The sequence below is a fragment of the Coffea arabica genome, chromosome 11c (assembly GCF_036785885.1).
Source record: "Coffea arabica cultivar ET-39 chromosome 11c, Coffea Arabica ET-39 HiFi, whole genome shotgun sequence".
NCBI lineage: Eukaryota > Viridiplantae > Streptophyta > Magnoliopsida > Gentianales > Rubiaceae > Coffea > Coffea arabica.
Genome location: NC_092330.1, coordinates 39,054,012 through 39,071,778, shown reverse-complemented (window position 1 = coordinate 39,071,778; position 17,767 = coordinate 39,054,012). Strand labels below are relative to the sequence as shown.

General features: G+C 39.5%; 3 protein-coding genes across 4 annotated transcripts; all 3 read right to left on the bottom strand.

Moving 5' to 3' along the window:
- Positions 1-5,693: 5,693 nt before the first annotated feature.
- Positions 5,694-7,019, bottom strand: LOC113716205 (putative late blight resistance protein homolog R1A-10). Its single transcript, XM_027240501.1, has one exon. The coding sequence runs from the start codon at positions 7,017-7,019 to the stop codon at positions 5,694-5,696; it is 1,326 nt and encodes a 441-aa protein (XP_027096302.1).
- A 2,584-nt stretch (positions 7,020-9,603) lies between these two features.
- On the bottom strand, positions 9,604-12,578 carry LOC113716204 (uncharacterized). 2 transcript variants are annotated; one of them, XM_072069875.1, is made up of 2 exons: positions 12,317-12,578; positions 9,604-12,111 (listed from the first exon to the last, which is right to left on the bottom strand). In XM_072069875.1, exon 2 carries the CDS (start codon positions 12,020-12,022, stop codon positions 10,340-10,342), a length of 1,683 nt encoding a protein of 560 aa, XP_071925976.1. In that variant the 5' UTR covers positions 12,023-12,111; positions 12,317-12,578; the 3' UTR covers positions 9,604-10,339. The 2 variants fall into 2 exon arrangements, with proteins under 2 accessions (XP_071925976.1, XP_027096301.2); XM_027240500.2 differs by having other exon boundaries at positions 9,604-12,039; positions 12,317-12,576.
- An 875-nt stretch (positions 12,579-13,453) lies between these two features.
- On the bottom strand, positions 13,454-16,844 carry LOC113716346 (putative late blight resistance protein homolog R1B-16). Its single transcript, XM_027240642.2, has 2 exons — positions 14,097-16,844; positions 13,454-13,878 (listed from the first exon to the last, which is right to left on the bottom strand). The coding sequence occupies exons 1-2, from the start codon at positions 16,337-16,339 to the stop codon at positions 13,860-13,862; spliced, it is 2,262 nt and encodes a 753-aa protein (XP_027096443.1). The 5' UTR covers positions 16,340-16,844; the 3' UTR covers positions 13,454-13,859.
- Positions 16,845-17,767: the final 923 nt, after the last annotated feature.

The following is a 17,767-nucleotide window of genomic DNA, read 5'->3' as shown; positions in this document are numbered from 1 at the left end:
ACAAAAACAATTTCTTTCTTTTTCTTTTTCTTTTCCTTCTTTTCTCTTCTTTCTTTTCCTTCTTTTTTCTTTCTTTCTTCCTTTTCTTCTTCTTCTCCGCTGCTCCCCTGTGTTTCCCTTTTTTTCTTCTTTTTCTTTCATGCCGCTGCCCACCGCGCCGTACGCGGCCAAGAAGCTTCGTCGCCCACTACCAGCTCGCCAGGCCCAAGCCACTGCCCGCGCTCATCTCTCTCTCTCCGTGAGCTCCGCCACCAGCTCCTCGCAGCTTCTACCTCCACCACGGGCAGCTTCACTTTGCGGCCAGGAGCTGCCGCGAGCCCGACAGAGTGCCGCCCATCTCCCCCTTCGCTGACCAGTCCGCCGCCGCCTCTCCCTCACTCGCCGTCCACGCTGCCATCGCCCACACCAGCGGTCACCCTCGCAGCCAAGACGCGCCACCAATCTCCCCTAGCTCTCCTCCACTCTGCCCAGGCTCCACGACCACAACCACCACTTCTCCTCCTGCCCAGCAGCGCACCACCATGCAACCTCCTCCAGTTCACCACCCTCTCGGCCACCTCAGCTCACGTTCCACCAAAGCCACAAGCAGCCGCGCGCATCTCCCGTTCTCCTCCATTGCCGCACGTCATCACCTGTCAAAATTGACAGGTGGAGGTATTGTAATTTCTTCCACGATTAGCATAAATTTCTGGAATTTGTGTTTGGGTTTCTGATGATTAGAAGAAGGTGTTGTTTTGGGAAATTTCTAGGGTAAAATTGTGGACGGAATTAGGTTTAATTGCTGCCATACGTGGGGATATTTCCTGATATTTATTGAGTTGCTGCTGTCTGATTTAAATCCTCCCTGTGTGTACACCAGTGGTACTGGTTGTGGTGTTGACTAAAATTTCTTAATCCTTTATGCTTGACTGCCTACTTGATTCTTGGGTTTTAGTGCTTAAATTGTTTCTCAAATTCTAAACGGTGGTTGCTAGAATTGCCAGTTGCTTGGCTCAATTGCTAATTTTGGTCGGTTGAATTGGGTAATTAAATGTCCAATTGGTGACATTTGTTGAATTTCACTTGCTCCAATTGGTTGAATTCTTTGCTCTGTTGGGGTCCCTGTTGGTATCACTTGATTTCTGCTTTGTTAGTTTCTATATCATGCCCCTTGATCTTATTTTGACTGAATGGGTGACCCAGTGCATATTCATTCAATTTGCGGTGTTGTTAGGGTACTTTTCTAGCCTTTGGGGTGCCTCAGTTGTGCTTTTTATTCATTGGGTTGGCCATGTGGTTCCCTCCTTTCCTGTGTATACACCAGTGGTACTGGTTGTGCTAATTTGCTTACAATTTCTTATTTCGATATGATTGAGCATCTGTGACTGAGTATCCTTCGATCTTGCTGCTTTGTTGGGATTGTTTTTGGTGTCAATTGAGTATCATTTGGTACTTTCTGCCTGGAGTCTATTGAGCTGCCTTTGGTTGGGGTTTACTGCATTTAATTGATGCATTGGACGGCTCCTGTGCCATTTCCGTTGCTTATTGAAGTAGGTTGCCTCTATTTGCCTTGGGAGTTATTTGCCCAATTGACTACCATTTTGGTCTTTTCGATTTCTGGTACTGCTTGGCGTTGCTTGGAATTATCAATACTTTGGGTTGGTCATTTGCTTTAATTTTTCCCTGTGCCTCCACCAGTGGTACTGGTTGGAGTAATTGGACCTGGATTTGTTACTTTTATTTGGTTGGTTGCCTGCCTAATAGCTACGAGTTTGTAATTGAGATACTGAGGTCAAAGTTGTGCGCTACTTTGCTGGATTATGTTGGTTTCGAAGGTCATATGCTTATTACTGTGAGCGGTTATGCTTTATGGGAATGTTCGCAACTAGTGGTTGGGTGGATTTTCCTTGAATTGCTTGATAGCAATTGGTAGAGTACATTTGAATTGGTGGGCTGTGGTTTCAATTGTGGTAGCTGGCCTGTTTTGTTCTTGTCAAAATTTGGATCTACTATTGCTAGAATTGTCGATTTTGAGTTGAGATACTCACTGACCAATTGGAGCCTTTGTTGAGATTTTGGGTGGACAGAGTTTGGCATTTGCTGGTTGAATTGAGTTATGATGTCTCAGAACTTGGGCGCGTACTTCCACCACATTGGTTTCCCTCCATCGTCCCCGCCTACCCCGTAGCCACTTGAGAGGGAAGTTTCGTTGTCCTCTTCACTTTAATTGCTTTAATTCCTCCATTGAGGACAATGTATGGTCTAGGTGTGGGGGGGCAGCTGTGCTAGTTTCTTTTTCTAGTTTTTAGTTTTCAGATATTTTTCTTTTATTTTTAGTTTGTTATTTGTCTAGTTTTCGCCTACTTTTTGTCATTTATCTGTCTAGCTCTACCAAGTTTGATGTTGGATTATTGCCTCTATTTCTACTTTTGCCAAGTTTTAATAATAAAAGGGTGTCAAGTTAATGTGGTTGAATCCAAGAACATCTTTTTGGTGAATATCGATGATTGTTTTACTCTTATAATTTTTTGGTTAACTCTCCTAGGCATAGGGAATGACTGTTGGCATTTTCATGTGAATTGGTCCGGTTATTAACCTTAGTTCTCCATATTTAAAAATGAGACCAGCAGCTGCAAAGTTCCTTTTGATTTTTGTGTTTTTTTGAATTTTTGGTATTATTTGGCTGTGAATAAGAGTTGACTGTACTCCGCTAGTATTTACTACCGAGTAACCGGGGATCTTCACCAAAAGTGTTGATTCTCGCGTCAAAAGATAATAATTCCTATGAGTACGTGGTCACGTGACGATAGAAGCTGAGTAACCGGGCTCCTTCATCTGGCCAATGTTGGAGTTCGCGTCAAAAGGCTCAAATGGCTAGCGACTAAGTCTCTTGTTACTATAAAAAAAAAAAGAGAGAAAAGGAGAAAAAAATTGTGAAAAAAGTGAAGGTTGTGTTAGTGTGTAATAAAAGTCAGCTTGCCGAATTATGGATTTAATGTTGAGATTTTGGTTAATAGTTGGACCATTTACTGATAAATGTTATGCGTCATTCCTTTTTCTTAGAATAGTTAACTTGAAATTAGAGGAGTTTGTGGTTTAGAAGCTAACCGGAGTGATATTTCTTGGACTTGACCATTGGTGCTTGATTATTATTTTTCTTGGTATCTTGGCAATATGGTAGATGGAATAATGACCATTATCAAATTTTGGTATTTGTTTACTATTCTTATGCTTGAGAACAAGCATGGTTTAGGTGTGAGGGGAATTGATAGGTTGCAATTTTATCATTTATTTTATTATTAATTTTCCCTATTACTTGACCCGATGTGGACTAATTGCTGGATTCTACTCACTTTTAGTATTTGGCATATATTTCAGGAAGTAGAACGAAAATACCATAATAAGTATCAATTTGACAGTTATCAGGAAAGAGTCCAAATAGCAGGCAATCAAGGGTATTCGTGGAACAAGGAGATGCAAGACCTTTTTGATAATTTTGACCGAAGACAGCAACTAGAAAAAGGGAAAAGAAAGCAAACCTCAGGAGACTTCTTCTTCCTCTGTGGAAGGAGGGCCGCCGCACAGAGCCGCGGCAAGGAGGAGTCAGACTTAGATAGGAAAAAAGAGAGGACTGCAGATGCCTTTTACCTTTTTCCTTCATCTTTGACTTTTCTTCTTTAGCTTGTAGTAGTGAAATGCTTCTTACGAAAGTCAGGCAGCATTTAGAAATTCTTAGCTTTGACTTTTTCTTCATGTTGAACGCTTAGTACTCCCTTTGCTCCCTTTGCATGTCATCCGAAGTGAAACAGAGGATTGCTTCGTGTAACTTTGCTATCTCTTGATTGGAACGGATTAAATTCTCAAAAATCAATAACAATGGCCGCGGCTCCCTCTCCAATTTTGCGTCAGTTTTTCATATTAAACATGAACTAATCTCTTCGCTCTAGTCAAGGAACAACGGAGGCTTTGGTTCGCCTACACTTGTGAGATCGATTTAATTTTATCTTTTCCTTTTATTTATTGGTATTTGCTTATTCCCTGGTTACAATGCTTATGATTGTTTAATTAATTGATTGTCTTGGATCCGGATAATTAGTTAATTTAATAATCTATTGTCAATTGGGACGTTAAATCCGTAATTGTTTAATTGTCTCAAAATAATGATAACTGGCATGATTGGGTTTGTGTCAGGGGAATACGCGGGCTAATCTAAAATAACCCTGGTAGTGCGTTATTTGATTAGAATAGGGCTGCTCTAATACGTAAGGCAATTGGGGAATTAAATTCTATGGGCGTACCTAGGATTATTTCTCAATTAGAGCAGTGATTAACGGGCGTACCTTAATCATCGACACAGTAAGGAGGGGTTGACTGTCATCGCTTGTTTGGCAGTTATAACCTATTTATTAGTAAATAATTGGAATTGCCTTTGCTTATCGATGATCAATTGGGTGAACCATTGCTGAAGTTATTTCTTGGTTAGATCCTTAATTATCACTCATTAGATTTTAGTAACTTGTTATTTAATTTCTAGTTGGCTATTTTATTTTTTTACTTTTAATTGAATTGTTTAAATTGTCACTCCTGATATAAAACACCCCCTTTGTCACTGTGAATTTGGAAAGGAACAATTACTCCCAGTCTCTGTGGATTCGACCCTGCTTACTGCTATCTACATAAATTAACTTTAGTTTGAGCAGGTTTTATTATTGCACAGGTTTCGACAACCTGTCACTTTCCCTGTAGAAGTATAGCTTCAAAAGTTCAAGTTCTTGCAAATAGAAAAGCTCTTTTAGGCATTTGGCTGACCAATCCATCTCATAGTCTTCCTTGGTTTCTGACAATGCTAACATCCGTAGAGAAGGCATGCTGATGAAAACTTCCCTGGTGCAGCTTGCAAATCTAATTCTGGACACAGTTTGGATGCATTTTGAAGTGAATGGCCATAAACTAATATCCATTTTGACAGAAGGGCTTCTTAAACAGCAAGCAACAGTAATATAGATATGCCTTAACTTTGGCATACTCCAATATTCAAACAACAAATTTGGGGACTCAGCATAATCTGTGCTAGTCCAGGGACCATGAATCACTAATGTTTGCAGATTCTTGAATCTAGATAACATTTTGGGAAGCTCAAAAGTGACCATCAGTCCAAGGTAACTCAAATTAACCAGTTCTAGTATTTGAACAGGGAAAGTTTCAAATCGCAGAAAAATCACATCCAATACTTTTAGCAATTTAAAGCCCTACTGGAAGAATAAGATGTCTGGTTCGAAGCCAGAACCCACATCAAAATACAGAAATGATCTGACATATGGTATTTCAGGTGCCAAGTGAACATCAAGATAAGAGTCCTTGTGGAGACTGAGACGGCGCTGATCAGCTATACCTGCAGAAAACCCTTTTATCACAGACAAGAAGTTTTCTTTCTGAGCTTCTCTTAAGCACAGTTCCCGCAAAAGATCATGGAGGATGCATGTTTTGATTTTGCCATCAAAACTCCTTTTTCCAACCAAAACTAAGCTTCTGCCAATGAGGTCTTCCAAGTAATCCACAGCCACTGCTTCTGGGTGTTCAAGAACTTTTGGATCCAAGAAGCCCTCGGCTATCCATAAATGGATCAAGTTTTGCACTTCAATTTCACAATCTTCAGGGAAAGCCCCCATATACAGGAAGCAGACTTTCAAGTAAGGGGGTAGGTGGTTGTAACTTTAAGCAAGCATTTCTAGACAAAGTTCAGCGTCAGTGCATAGGAATGAACTAATGCTGCTTGCTATGGCCCTCCAGGAATCAAGGGTTCTCGTGACACTGCAAAGAAGACCAGCAACAACAACAATAGAAAGTGGCAGGCCTTGGCACCTTTTGGCTATATATTTTCCAACATCTACCAACTCCAGAGGACAACCTTCTTCTCCAAACAATATATTTTCCATCAATTTCCAGCTTTCTTCTATGCTTGGCAGGCTCATAAAATGAGGATTCGTTTTCGGATTGACATAGATAGCCACATCCGTTAACCGAGTAGTTACTACTACTCGACTTCCATTTTTATCATTTGGAAAAGATCTTTTGACATCATCCCAAGCCTTAGCACTCCACATATCATCCATGACAATTAGATATCTCCTGCCCTTCAAACTTCTATACAAGACCTCAGCTAATTGGTCATTGGTTTTTGAGTAGGTTTCAGCACTGAGTTGACTAACAGAGCTCAAAACGCCTAATAACAAATCCCTCACTTGATAAACTTGGGACACTGCAACCCATGCACGACAATAGAAGTGATAAATGGTGTAAGGATGATCAAAGATGTTTTTGGCAAGTGTTGTTTTACCGATGCCACCCATCCCAACAATCGTGACTATTTCTAGTCTAGATGGAAATCCAGTAATTTGGTCCAACATTCTACCCAAGTAGTCATCAAGGCCAACCACAATATGTTGCTTATTTGAATCATGCTGTAATGAGCCCCTGAGCGAAGCATTTCCTGACTGCAAATATTCCTTGCCACCACCTCTTTTACCATACATCTTCCTCATCATTTGTCTAACTGAACGAGCCATCTGCAGTGTCTGGAACAAACCTTGATAAATCCCACTCTCTCCATCAAAGAATTTCCTAACTACTTTCCGGACGTAATGAATCCCTATCAGTGATTCTCTTTGATCACCGAGTGTTACATGTATGAATTCAATGATCTTTGACTTCATTGGATTAACAAACAGATAATCATCAACAATATCTCCAGCCTTGTTAGCGAGATCTCTTAAACTTTTCACCACTTGGTGATCACCACGGAATTCATTTGAAGAACTCTCAAGAAAACTTAGCAAATATCGTAGATCCTGGCAAAGAACTGTCATCTCCATGGCCATTCTATGGGAAACGGTTATGGCGTGTCTGAGTTTGTCACTGGCCTGCAGCAATTTTACCACCCAGGCACAAGAAGGTTGTCTTGAATGTTCTCCCACCCTGTTGTTGTGGGGATATGTTGTCCTACCGAGCAATTTCATCAGCTCTGCCCTAAAATGACCCATTTCTTCCAGTACTTTGGAACATTTTTCCAACATTCTTGGTGGTCAACCAAAAACATGTTTTGCAATATCTCAAAAATTTTTGATACTAGCTTATGAGTATTAACTGTCTCGATAAATTCTCCTACAGTCAATGCTAGAGGTTCAGTTGTCGCGATTAATGTCCTTAGATGAACCTTGGACATAGTTGAGGTTCTTCTGGAAAGGTTAAGGGCCTTGTCAACTTTGTTATTGAAAGCTTTGGCTTGCATTTGATTAATTTCTAGAATCAGACATGGGAATCGCAATAGATGCTCTAGTGATTGCAAGAGAGAAACCACCGCAGAATAAGCCATCTCAAAGTAAAAGCATATGAAACCACAAGAAAAGCTTATACAAAAATTAGACTGGAAGGAAGGAAAAAAAACTGAATGAATGTCACAGGGATAATGAACTGAAAAAAAGGCAGTTACTTACCTGCTGCAGTTTTGATACTTAATACATGATCAAAAGAGAAACTAAGTACCACATCAGGACCTCCCTCACCTTAGTGGAAGGAGAAAAATCAGAAATTTGCACTCCGCATGATCTACTTGTATCTGGTCAAAAGAGAAACCATTGTCAACTTCTCACATTTTTCCCATTGTTGGTGGGCGCTGTCCGTAGACGAAAGGGAGGTGTGTACTCTTATTTTATGCCTCTAAACTAGTACTACTTTCTCATTTTACACTCTAAGCACTTAATTTTGAACATTTTACACCTTACATTTTTAAATTTTGTCAAATTAAAATTCAATTAATAATTACATTCACAAAATTAACTTGAAAGGAAGGTGAAAATTAATGATAATATACTGTTTCCTTAGCTTTTTTTTTTTTTTTTTTACCACTTTCAGTACATTATCTTTGGTCATTTTTTGTTTTGAGCGATCAAATCTTGATTTTCCCTAGTCCTCCCATCCCGGTGATTTCCTGTGGATTCTCCTCTTCCACAACTTATTCTACAGGCTCAGATCTCTCGGATTCAGAACTTAGTAATTGCGTACCAAGTCAAAAGATAGTAGGCTCTCTTAGCTTTGCCTTCTTGCCCCTTGATCAATTACTACTTAGTATAGTAGTTTTATGCTGCTTAGATATGTTGTATGCAAAACTTTCTGATCGTCATATTTCCTGACCATGGTTCTAGCCGAAAAGGGCTTGGATTTTGGGGATACTCCTCCTAAAATCTGGAATGGGTTCAAGATGCAACCAAACTGATCTTTTATGCGACTTGCCACCATGAGTATACCGGATAATAATGAAAATTCTGCATCCCAGAACAATGGAATCTCCTAGCTCATTAGACATGGAATAGATGAGTTAGATACCATAGCACCAACTAAAGAAATAGCAAAATATCCCCCAAAATTTTAGGAAAAGATCGCTCCAGAATTGAACTTACGACATTCTGTACCAGCCTATCAGGGCCCAGTGGCTCCTCCCCTACATAATCGAGGAAGTTGCAACTTTTACATTCTACTGATTCTACATGTGATTTCTCATCAGATCAAAGGAGCACTACAAGGATTGCATAAATAGCTGAAGCCCGATAAAATTTTGTCGACTTTATTTTGGTGGTTTTTTCTTTGTTTTATTTGGATGGTGTAGAAGCAATACTGCTTGGCAGTGGCGGGGGTTGGATCTTTTAGGAATAATTGACTTGCTGTCAATAGGCCTGTCTGGTCAATTTGCAAAACAGCAGAGACATCAAACACTTAACCTGAGCTTGATGATCAAATGGGCATGTAGACATCAAACACTTAATCGGCACTCGTTTCTCATCCATTTTTGAAGACAATAAAATAAACAATTAACGCATTCAATGAATTTGGCTTCAGTGAATTTGATGGAAGACAGAAATGGAAATCTAAGCCAACAATAACAACGTTGGTAAGCTTCACTTTGAAAATTGGTTCTCTAACAATTAGATTACCACAAAACTACCCAATCACGAATGAGATTAGTTAAATAAATTTTTTCTTGCATTGTGTTCCCACGTTCACGTATAGTTTATCAAGGTGTGAAGCACTTGGTTTGGCCTAGAAGATCAAGATCCTGTAAGATGGTGCCCCCTTCTAGGCTTGCATCCGGAGACTGAAACTTGGCCAAGAAAAGCTATGTTTATATGACCACGAAAGTTTTTAACATCCTCGTATGTTATTACCAAATTCTGATGCAAACCTAGGGAACCAAAACCCGCATCAAAGAGACGTACAGGAATGGTTACCTAGTTTGAGGATTCAAGCTAACATGGATTTCAAATAGAAAATTCTTTACTGCTACTGCGCAGTTCAAAAGCACTTCTGTTTTCTTTTAGAAACAAAATTTAACGAGGTGTTTCATTTGCATTAGTATATCACACTATTTTTCAGTGAGTACCTTGAAACTATTTTACCAAAAGAAAAAATAATATAAAAACCTAGAAACTAAAATGAGGAATCAGGACACTACGCCAAGGTTAAAATAACTTCTGTACCTATTCTAAATGCACACCGTTTTCTTTCCTAGAAAATGCATAATAAAGTAACTATGTATTCATTTTAACATGCACGAATCTACATAGGTATCTGTTGGTAAATTAAATACCCTGCAATGCTTCAACAATTGAAAATCGGGGAAGATTAATCTCTTGGACAGTACAAAGCTGTGCTGATCATGTTCTGAGCAATTCTCTAGAAAACTATGATCAACGAGAACAGACACCAGATTACATGATTTATGACGAAAGAGGAGTAGAATTTTACCACAAAGTAGAGCAGTCACAAAAGAGTAGAGTTTCACCATGAAACAGAGTATAAAAGCTATAAAAAAGTGTTTCTAGTCCCAAAAGCATTTAATTACTAAAACACAAGAGAACTCAAAATATTTATTCGATGAACCAAAGGTCTAAATAACTCATTAAAAGCTCTCTTAGTGGTTTGGTGATCAACGGACCCATACCGTGAATATAGTAATCTTGCTCTATCTTCTTCGCAAAACTCTTCACGAGCTATTTCTCCATTCTTGGTAGCAGCAGCGCATACATTCTAGAGCTATTTCTCCATTTGTGGCAGCAATACCACATACATTCTGGTTCTATTAACATAGTTTGTCATCATTGTCGGAACTTGACGCTTAACCAGTCTAGTACTAGACCTAACACTAACAACGCTTCTTCTTTTTCCTCGAAAAACACGTAGATAATTAACCTGTTTGTTAGATCTTGTTTAAGGCGGCAAAAAAATTAAGCTACTCATGAGCAGCTGGAGTCAAAACTCGACTTAAGTTCGATCAACATCAAACTCAAGTCTTTTTTAAGCGCTTGAGCTAGCTCGAGTTGCGCTCGCTCTCGAACTCGAGCTCGAGCTCGCGCTCGTGCTCGAGCTTGAGCACGAGCTCGCGTTGGCGAACGAGCTCGAGCCGGCGCTCGAGCAGCACGAGCTCTAGCCGGCGCTCGAGCAACACGAGCTCGCGTTGGCGCTCGAGCTTGAGCTTGAGCACAAGCTGGCGCTGGCACTCGAGCTTGAGCATGAGCTCGCGCTGGCGCTCGAGCTGGAGCTCGAGCACAAGCTGGAGCTCAAGCTCGAGTTCGAGCTCGAGCTCGAGCTGGAGCTGGCGCTCGCGCTCGTGGTCGAGCTGCACGAGCTCGATTGCCAGCTCCAGCTCAAGCTGCATGAGCTCGAGCTTGCGCTCGAGCACGAGCACAAGCTCTCGCTCACGCTCTTGCTCGCGCTCGAGCTCGAGCGCACGAGCTCGAATTAGAGCTAGAGTTTGACCTTGAACTTGATATTCAGATTGGCAGCTTGTCGAGTTCGAATTCGAGTTCAAATTTGATAAAACTAGGCCGAGACTCGGCTCGATTAGATCAAAACTCGATTCAATTCGATTCATTTGCCGCTCTAGTATGATATTAGACACTCTTCTTCTTTTTCCTCCAGAAGCAAGCAAATAATGAACCTGTTTGTTAGGTCGCCTGATACCAGACCTAACACTAACTCTCCCTCTTTTTCTTCCTTCAATTAAAGGAAAAGCACGTAGATAATACGTGATCGGCAGTGAAGGAAGATCTCCTCTAGCAAACTTCTCACGAATCACAGACAGTGAAGGAAAACCATTTCTTCCAAATGAAGCGTTATGCGATTGACGATCTTCGCTGCCAAGTTTCCCACAAGTAGTATCAATCTCTTCCGTGAAGGAATGAAGCCTTTCTAAAGTCTCCAACAAAACCAATCGCTTTCCATTTTTCCCATCAAAAAATTCCTTGGCCGTCTTCTCGACACAATTTTCCTTTACAAGCTCGGCTGAAGCATATACATTCGATTTAAATTCCCGCATCTCTGACCTAAGACTATCTCTATCTGCACATTCCAGCGCATCAAGAGCTTTGTTAGCAACATCCATGATGCCGTTCACAAATTGGCGGCAACGCCATTCATTGGAACGCCCGCACAGCTCAGCAAAGCACAGCAAGAACTTTAGATGTTGGCAGAGAAAAGCTGATTCAGTCCCCACTTCACTGAAAAAGTTCATGGCGTCTTTGAGTTCTCGACAAGACTGAAGCAGATCCATCACCGCGTCACGACAAGGTAGGAAGGCTGAATTGTGGCGTAAATCTTCCCAGGAGCTGTAGAAGTCAGATTCATCAAGAAATTTCTCCAGCTTATTCTCATTTAAACCAATCTGTTCTACTAATTCTGGCACTTCTCTTGATAGCATTCGTTCCCAGCCGCGACGAATATTCATTCTATACTCATCATATAGCGGTGAAGTAATTAGTAGCTTAGTTCTCCGAGCAAAATCTCCTACAGGCAATGCAAGAGGTGCAATATCTTCTACTAATTGGTCCGGCAAAGTTGGGGGTCCTTCCATTTCCAATACTCTGATGACCTCAACAACTTTTTCTATAAATAACTTGGCTTGCAATACCTTGATATTCAGTATTTTGCCTAGGATAGTAGTTAACTCGTCCACCTCCTCCACCAACAGATAAACAACGTCATCGTAAGCCATCTTTCCCTCCGTCAATCCTACCCGATGTAATCAATAGCAAATTAACAAATAAATCACCCTTCATGTTTGGATTTAAAGATTTAACCGGACTGCAATAAGTAAATATAAAAGAAAATAACATGAATGAATCACCTAGGACAAAGCAAAAGAAAGTGTAGGAGAAAGAGCATACTAAATAAGTAAATATGAATGAATCGGAAAAAATAAAAAATAAAAGAGCATACTAACATGTAGGAGAAAGCAAAAAAACCGGGGCCTGACAACTATGAATGCGAGAGAGAAGCTACAGCTTACCAGCAGCAGAGGAGGAACGGACTTTGATGATCGGCATCACGATTGCTAGAAGAAAGCCGGCGATGAGAACTTGTGGTCAACGAAGATGAAGCAACCAAGTCTCCCCAAGTGCCAAACGTCTCCGTCTTTAATTTCTTTTCTTCTCAATTTTCTTTGAGGGGACCTCGCTAGTGACAGTGTGACACAAGCTGAATATTTAGGAGTCCTAGAACAGCTGCACCGGGCCTTGCTAAGGGAGTAGCATTGGTTGCATTCCTAAAGGAACTATTACCCACTCCAAGTAGTTTGAATTAGTTACTGTAAATTGCATTTGTATCGATTTTTTGTGTAAATTAAATAATTCAAGTTTACCTATCTCTCCTTTTTTTCTTTGAGGTTAAAAGTAAGTGACCCTTTTTTCTCCTTTTTTTTTTTTTTTCCTATTTTTTCTCCTGAGCTGGCACACAATTCATATAAGAGAAATAGATCTTCGTAAATATGAACTGTGCAACTTCTGTTTCAAAGTGCTTGAAATTTGTGGGATACTTTGACCGTCAAATGCTGGAGCTTTAAGTTTACTAATTCCAGTTTGTGACTGAATCCAAAACAAAATTATAGCAGGAAAATACAAATGATCCGGTGCATATTCACGTTCGAAATCCCTTGTATAGTTCTTCTAAAGTGCATATTCATATAATCAACGAACATTTTTTCTACAGAAATCTCGAGCCTGCAATTGTTTAATTTGGAAGCACAGCAGATGCTACAGCGTTTACAAAAGAGAAGCAATGGCATAGGCCACCCATACTAACCGTATTGCAAACTGAAAATTTGGAGCTTGTTTGTTTTCCTGAATGATACAACATTTCTCACAGCTGAATATTGCAAGCCAACTTCTAAGCAGAAGCTTGTTTCTGTTTCCTATGTCTCGTTCTTGAATCCTGAACCCTGGTTGAGATGTATAGGTTTTCACTGCAGATTTGAGACTCGTAACAACAACTCAAATCTGTTTGTCTTTTTCATTATTCGACTAGGCTTCTCTCTCTTCTGAATGCATATCAAACTAGTTCAGATTTTATATATTTCACTGGATTGATGGAGAAATTTTATTAAAACACTCTATTGCTTAAAATTTAATATTATAATACACAGATAACATGAGCTGAGCCAACATACAATGTCTACCATCAGTAACTTCTTTGCAGAAGAAAGGATTACATCCAATAAATAGGAACATACACAAAGATTATTATCGCAAAGCTTCTTGTGAGAGGAATTCATGACATACATGTTAACAGTCATGAAACTCATCTGAACCATAATAGATAATCAAGCAGGACATCAACATAGTACTACTGAAACAGGCATCAAGAAGACGTAGAATGGGAGTACCAACTTGTCAAATCCTAACTGAAGACTAAAACCATGAATATGCATTTGGCAGTCACAGTGCATTTGCCACAAGAGAGCGAAGTCCTACAAATGGTTATTTGGAAAGAAAGTTGGAAATGAAGAAGTTGTAAACATTGGATATTAAGAGAGAGAGAAGAATTGATAGCACTCCTTATGCAGAGTCTGGATTCCTGTTACAAAAAGGGGAAGAAAAATAAGTAGCTTCATAGACAGAAGGAAAGAAAAGAATGACATTAGCAATATTAGGCGCAGGAAAAGACATAACTACTCGAATCTCAGACATAAACCATTTGAATCAAAGTGCTTCCGTCTTAACTGAAGTTCAAACTATCAGATGCAAGTAAAAGATCACAAGTCAAGAATCATACAAGGAGAGTGTTTAACATACCGATCACTTCTGATAATAACATCAATGCCTTCAATCTGTTCTTGAATTTCTTTAGCAGAATTCTCAATAGGTTCACTACAATAGTGGGCCTCAAGCCGCTGCAGGGTACCAAGTTCCTCAACACCAAAAGGGATCTCCTCCAAGAGCTTGCATGATTTCAGAACAAGATGTTGAAGGCATGGAAAGTGGCGAACTATTATTGCTTCCCAATGGATCAAATCAGTGTTTTCAATTAGCAAGTGCTTTAGACTATGAAAACCTTCTTCAGTTGGCTCCCATTTTGGCCCTTGGAAAGCATAATTTTTGAGTTTAAGCACCTCAAGGTTGGGCAACATGGCAATAAAGGTCATATCTTCCCATGGTAAGTAACTCCAACTCAAACTCAAATGCTTAAGAGTAACTGGCAAAGCAGCCAAGCCCAAATTCTTTCGCACTTCTCTATTTTGTGCGTGGAAGGAACACTCCAGGGTTTCAAGTTCTTGCAAGCAAACAAGATTATTTAGGACTTGTGACAAACTGTCTGTGCTGTAGTCTTCTTTAGTTTCACAAATTCCCAGTTTCTTAAGATGGGGCATGACACTGAAAAATTCCTTTGTGCAACATGAAAATTGTATTGTATAGAGAGTTTGCAGGTGTTCTGAAGCAAATGGACGAGGAAGGTTATCTTGTACAGTGAAAGGATTCTTTAGATGACAAGCTGCAGTAATATGCACATGCCTCAGTGAAGGCATATTCCAATACTCCAGTAACAATGTTGGGCTACCGCCAGATTCCCGACAAAGCCATGGACCATGAATGACTAAGGTCTGGAGATTCCTCAATTGGGAAACTGAGGCAGGAAGCTCATAAGTAACATTGAGCGCAAGATACCTCAAATGTATCAGTTTTATAATTTGATCAGGGAAGTAATCGAAATGCAGAAAGAATATGTCCAATACTCTAAGCAACTTAAAGCCTAACTGAAAGAATAGAATATCAGGTACTATATTAGCACCCAGTGTGAAACACAGAAAAGATGAGACATGTGGGATTGCAGGTGCTGCAGACACATCACTGTAGGGATCCAAATGGAAACTCAGACGACGTTGATTACGCATGCCTGTTTGAACACCTTTGGCACTTCTCCTTTGTATGACATGCATGAAGTTCTCCTTTTGAGCTTCTTTCAAGCACAATTCCCGTAAGAAGTCATGGAGGCGACAAGTTTTGACTTCCCCCCCAAAGCGCTTCTTTTCAACCAAAACTAAGCTTCTGCCGATAAGGTCTTCCAAGTAATCCTCTCCAATCTGTTCCAACTGTTTCTCAGAATCCAAATATAAGAAGCCCTCTGCAGCCCATAAATTAATCAATTTTGAAACTTCAATCTTACAATCTTCAGGGAAAATCCCCATATAGAGGAAGCAGGCTATCAGGTGATGGGGCAAGTAATTGTAACTCAAAGCAAGTATATCTAAGCAATTTTCTGGATCAGTAGAAACAACTGAGCTAACCTCCTCTGCAATATTATTCCAATAATTGTATTCCCTGATGACACGTGAGAGAACACCAGCAACAACGACAATAGCTAGAGGTAATCCCCGGCATCTCTTAGCTATTTTTTTTCCAACTCCTACCAATTCTTGGGGGCAGCTTGCTGTCCCGAAGATGAGCATTTCCAATAGTTCCCATCTTTGTTCTGCACTCAGAAGGTTCATGCAATGAGGTGGCTTTTTGGGACTCACATTTGTTGCTAACTCCATGAACCGAGTTGTAACTACTATTCGACTTCCATTTTTGTCATCAGGAAAACATCTTTTGACATCATTCCAAGCATCAATACTCCACATGTCATCCATAACAATCATATACCTCATACCTTTCAAACTTCTGTATACAACTTCAGCTAATTGAGCTTTGCTCTTCTCAACCATTTTATCAGCGGACCGTGCAATGGAGCTCAAAAGGCCTAGTAACAAATCTCTCACTTGATAGACTTGGGATACTGTTATCCATGCACGACAATAGAAGTGATAAACAATATAAGGATCATTAAAAGCTTTTCTAGCAAGAGTTGTCTTACCAATGCCGCCCATCCCAGAAATTGTCACTATTTCTAGTCCTGGCAGTCCAGTGAGCCCCTCCAAGATAGTCGTCAGCTCAGCATCAAGACCTACCACAATATCCTCCTTATTCGAACTAAGTGGTGCTTTCCTGATGCTTGATCCCTGCAATCTTAGACTCTTATCATCTATATTTGTAGTCATTCTCTTGATAGATTGAACATCCTGTAATGCATGAACTAAACCTCGACGAATGCCCTTCTTTCCATCTAAGGCACTCTTGACCACAGTTTAAAGAGAACTTTTCCCCCATAAAAAGGAGAATTTTTTGGTTTAAAATATCCAGTAGAGACGGGATAAGCATGTATTCGGGATAAAAGAAAAACGTGTTGAACATAAGCACCTAACAGAGCAATCAAAAGGCAAAAATGAACCCCTTTCGACTGATCGGCGTAGAAAAAAAATGGAAGAGAAGTTGTTAGGATAACACTCACCAGTCACCAGTAGCAGAGAAGCGGAACACAATCAGAATTCAGAAAAATGAATGATCCCTTATTGTCATAAAAACAGAAAAGTTTTTGACTGATCGGAGATACTTACCTAAGAAGAATAGAATGATCAGATTTTAAGTATAGTAGTCAACCCAAGGAGAGTCTTCTGGTCAAGTGCTGGGATACAGTTGTTTGCTATACTGTGTGGATAACATATTATTATAAGAGTGTGTTTGGATAGCTTTTAATTTTTGTGGGGGCAAATATTGACCGTGGTTGAGGCCTCATTTTTGGTGCCTTTAGAAATCCATCCTTTTATTGTTTTAGGAGTTAATTTCACTTTACATTATTTAATTTTACCCGAAATTTCACTTTCATCTCTATACTTTGAAATGAGATGCCTTAGTTCCTTAAATATAAAAACGTTTGTCCTATTTAAGTAAAATCATTGGGGGAAATGAAATAGATTTCATAGATTAATTTTTCTTACATTGTCTTTTTCTTTCAATGAGATCTTACATTATTTGTGTACACACGAATAGGTCATGCATGGCACTTTATTTGAAAAGTCATTTTCCCCTCAAAAAATTTTTACGTTTTTTATGAACAAATTTTTCAATCACCTTTTTGCCTCGCATATATCAAATCGCTGTAGTATATGTTTACGCAAAATTCCAGAAAATAGCAATCCAAACATATCTGAAGTTGACTTTGAATTCCAAATTTTTCATGTATGGAATGCATCAAACTCCACTAGGATACAATGTATGGAAGATTTACCTCAAATTTTATATTTAAGTGGAATAAATTTTATATTTTATGGACTAAAGTGGGATAGATTTTCTATTTAAGAGGATTAAGATGAAACCAATTTTATACTTTAGGAATTAAAGTGTAACACATTTATACTTTAAAGGCCAAAACGTATTATTTCCAAATTCGGAGACCAAAATAAAAATTAATGCAAGTGATTATTACTCTTATTTTAAATCGAGGAAAATAGAGAAAAGTTTGACTGATTGGGTTGGACCTGACTCATTATTGTTTTCATTTTTGGATTAAGTGCACTTTGTTCTCCTCAATTATACTCTGATCGAACTATAAAAGTTTAGCACCAAACTAACATCTCTCTTCCCACCAC

Excerpts from the sequence above, each read along its gene's own strand:
- LOC113716346 (XM_027240642.2), bottom strand. The coding sequence starts at position 16,339 with ATGACTACAAATATAGATGATAAGAGTCTAAGATTGCAGGGATCAAGC.
- LOC113716204 (XM_027240500.2), bottom strand. The coding sequence starts at position 12,353 with ATGCCGATCATCAAAGTCCGTTCCTCCTCTGCTGCTG. Across the intron at positions 12,040-12,316 it reads CCGTTCCTCCTCTGCTGCTG|GATTGACGGAGGGAAAGATG; the intron begins GTAAGCTGTAGC and ends TACATCGGGTAG.
- LOC113716205 (XM_027240501.1), bottom strand. The coding sequence starts at position 7,019 with ATGGGTCATTTTAGGGCAGAGCTGATGAAATTGCTCGGTAGGACAACA.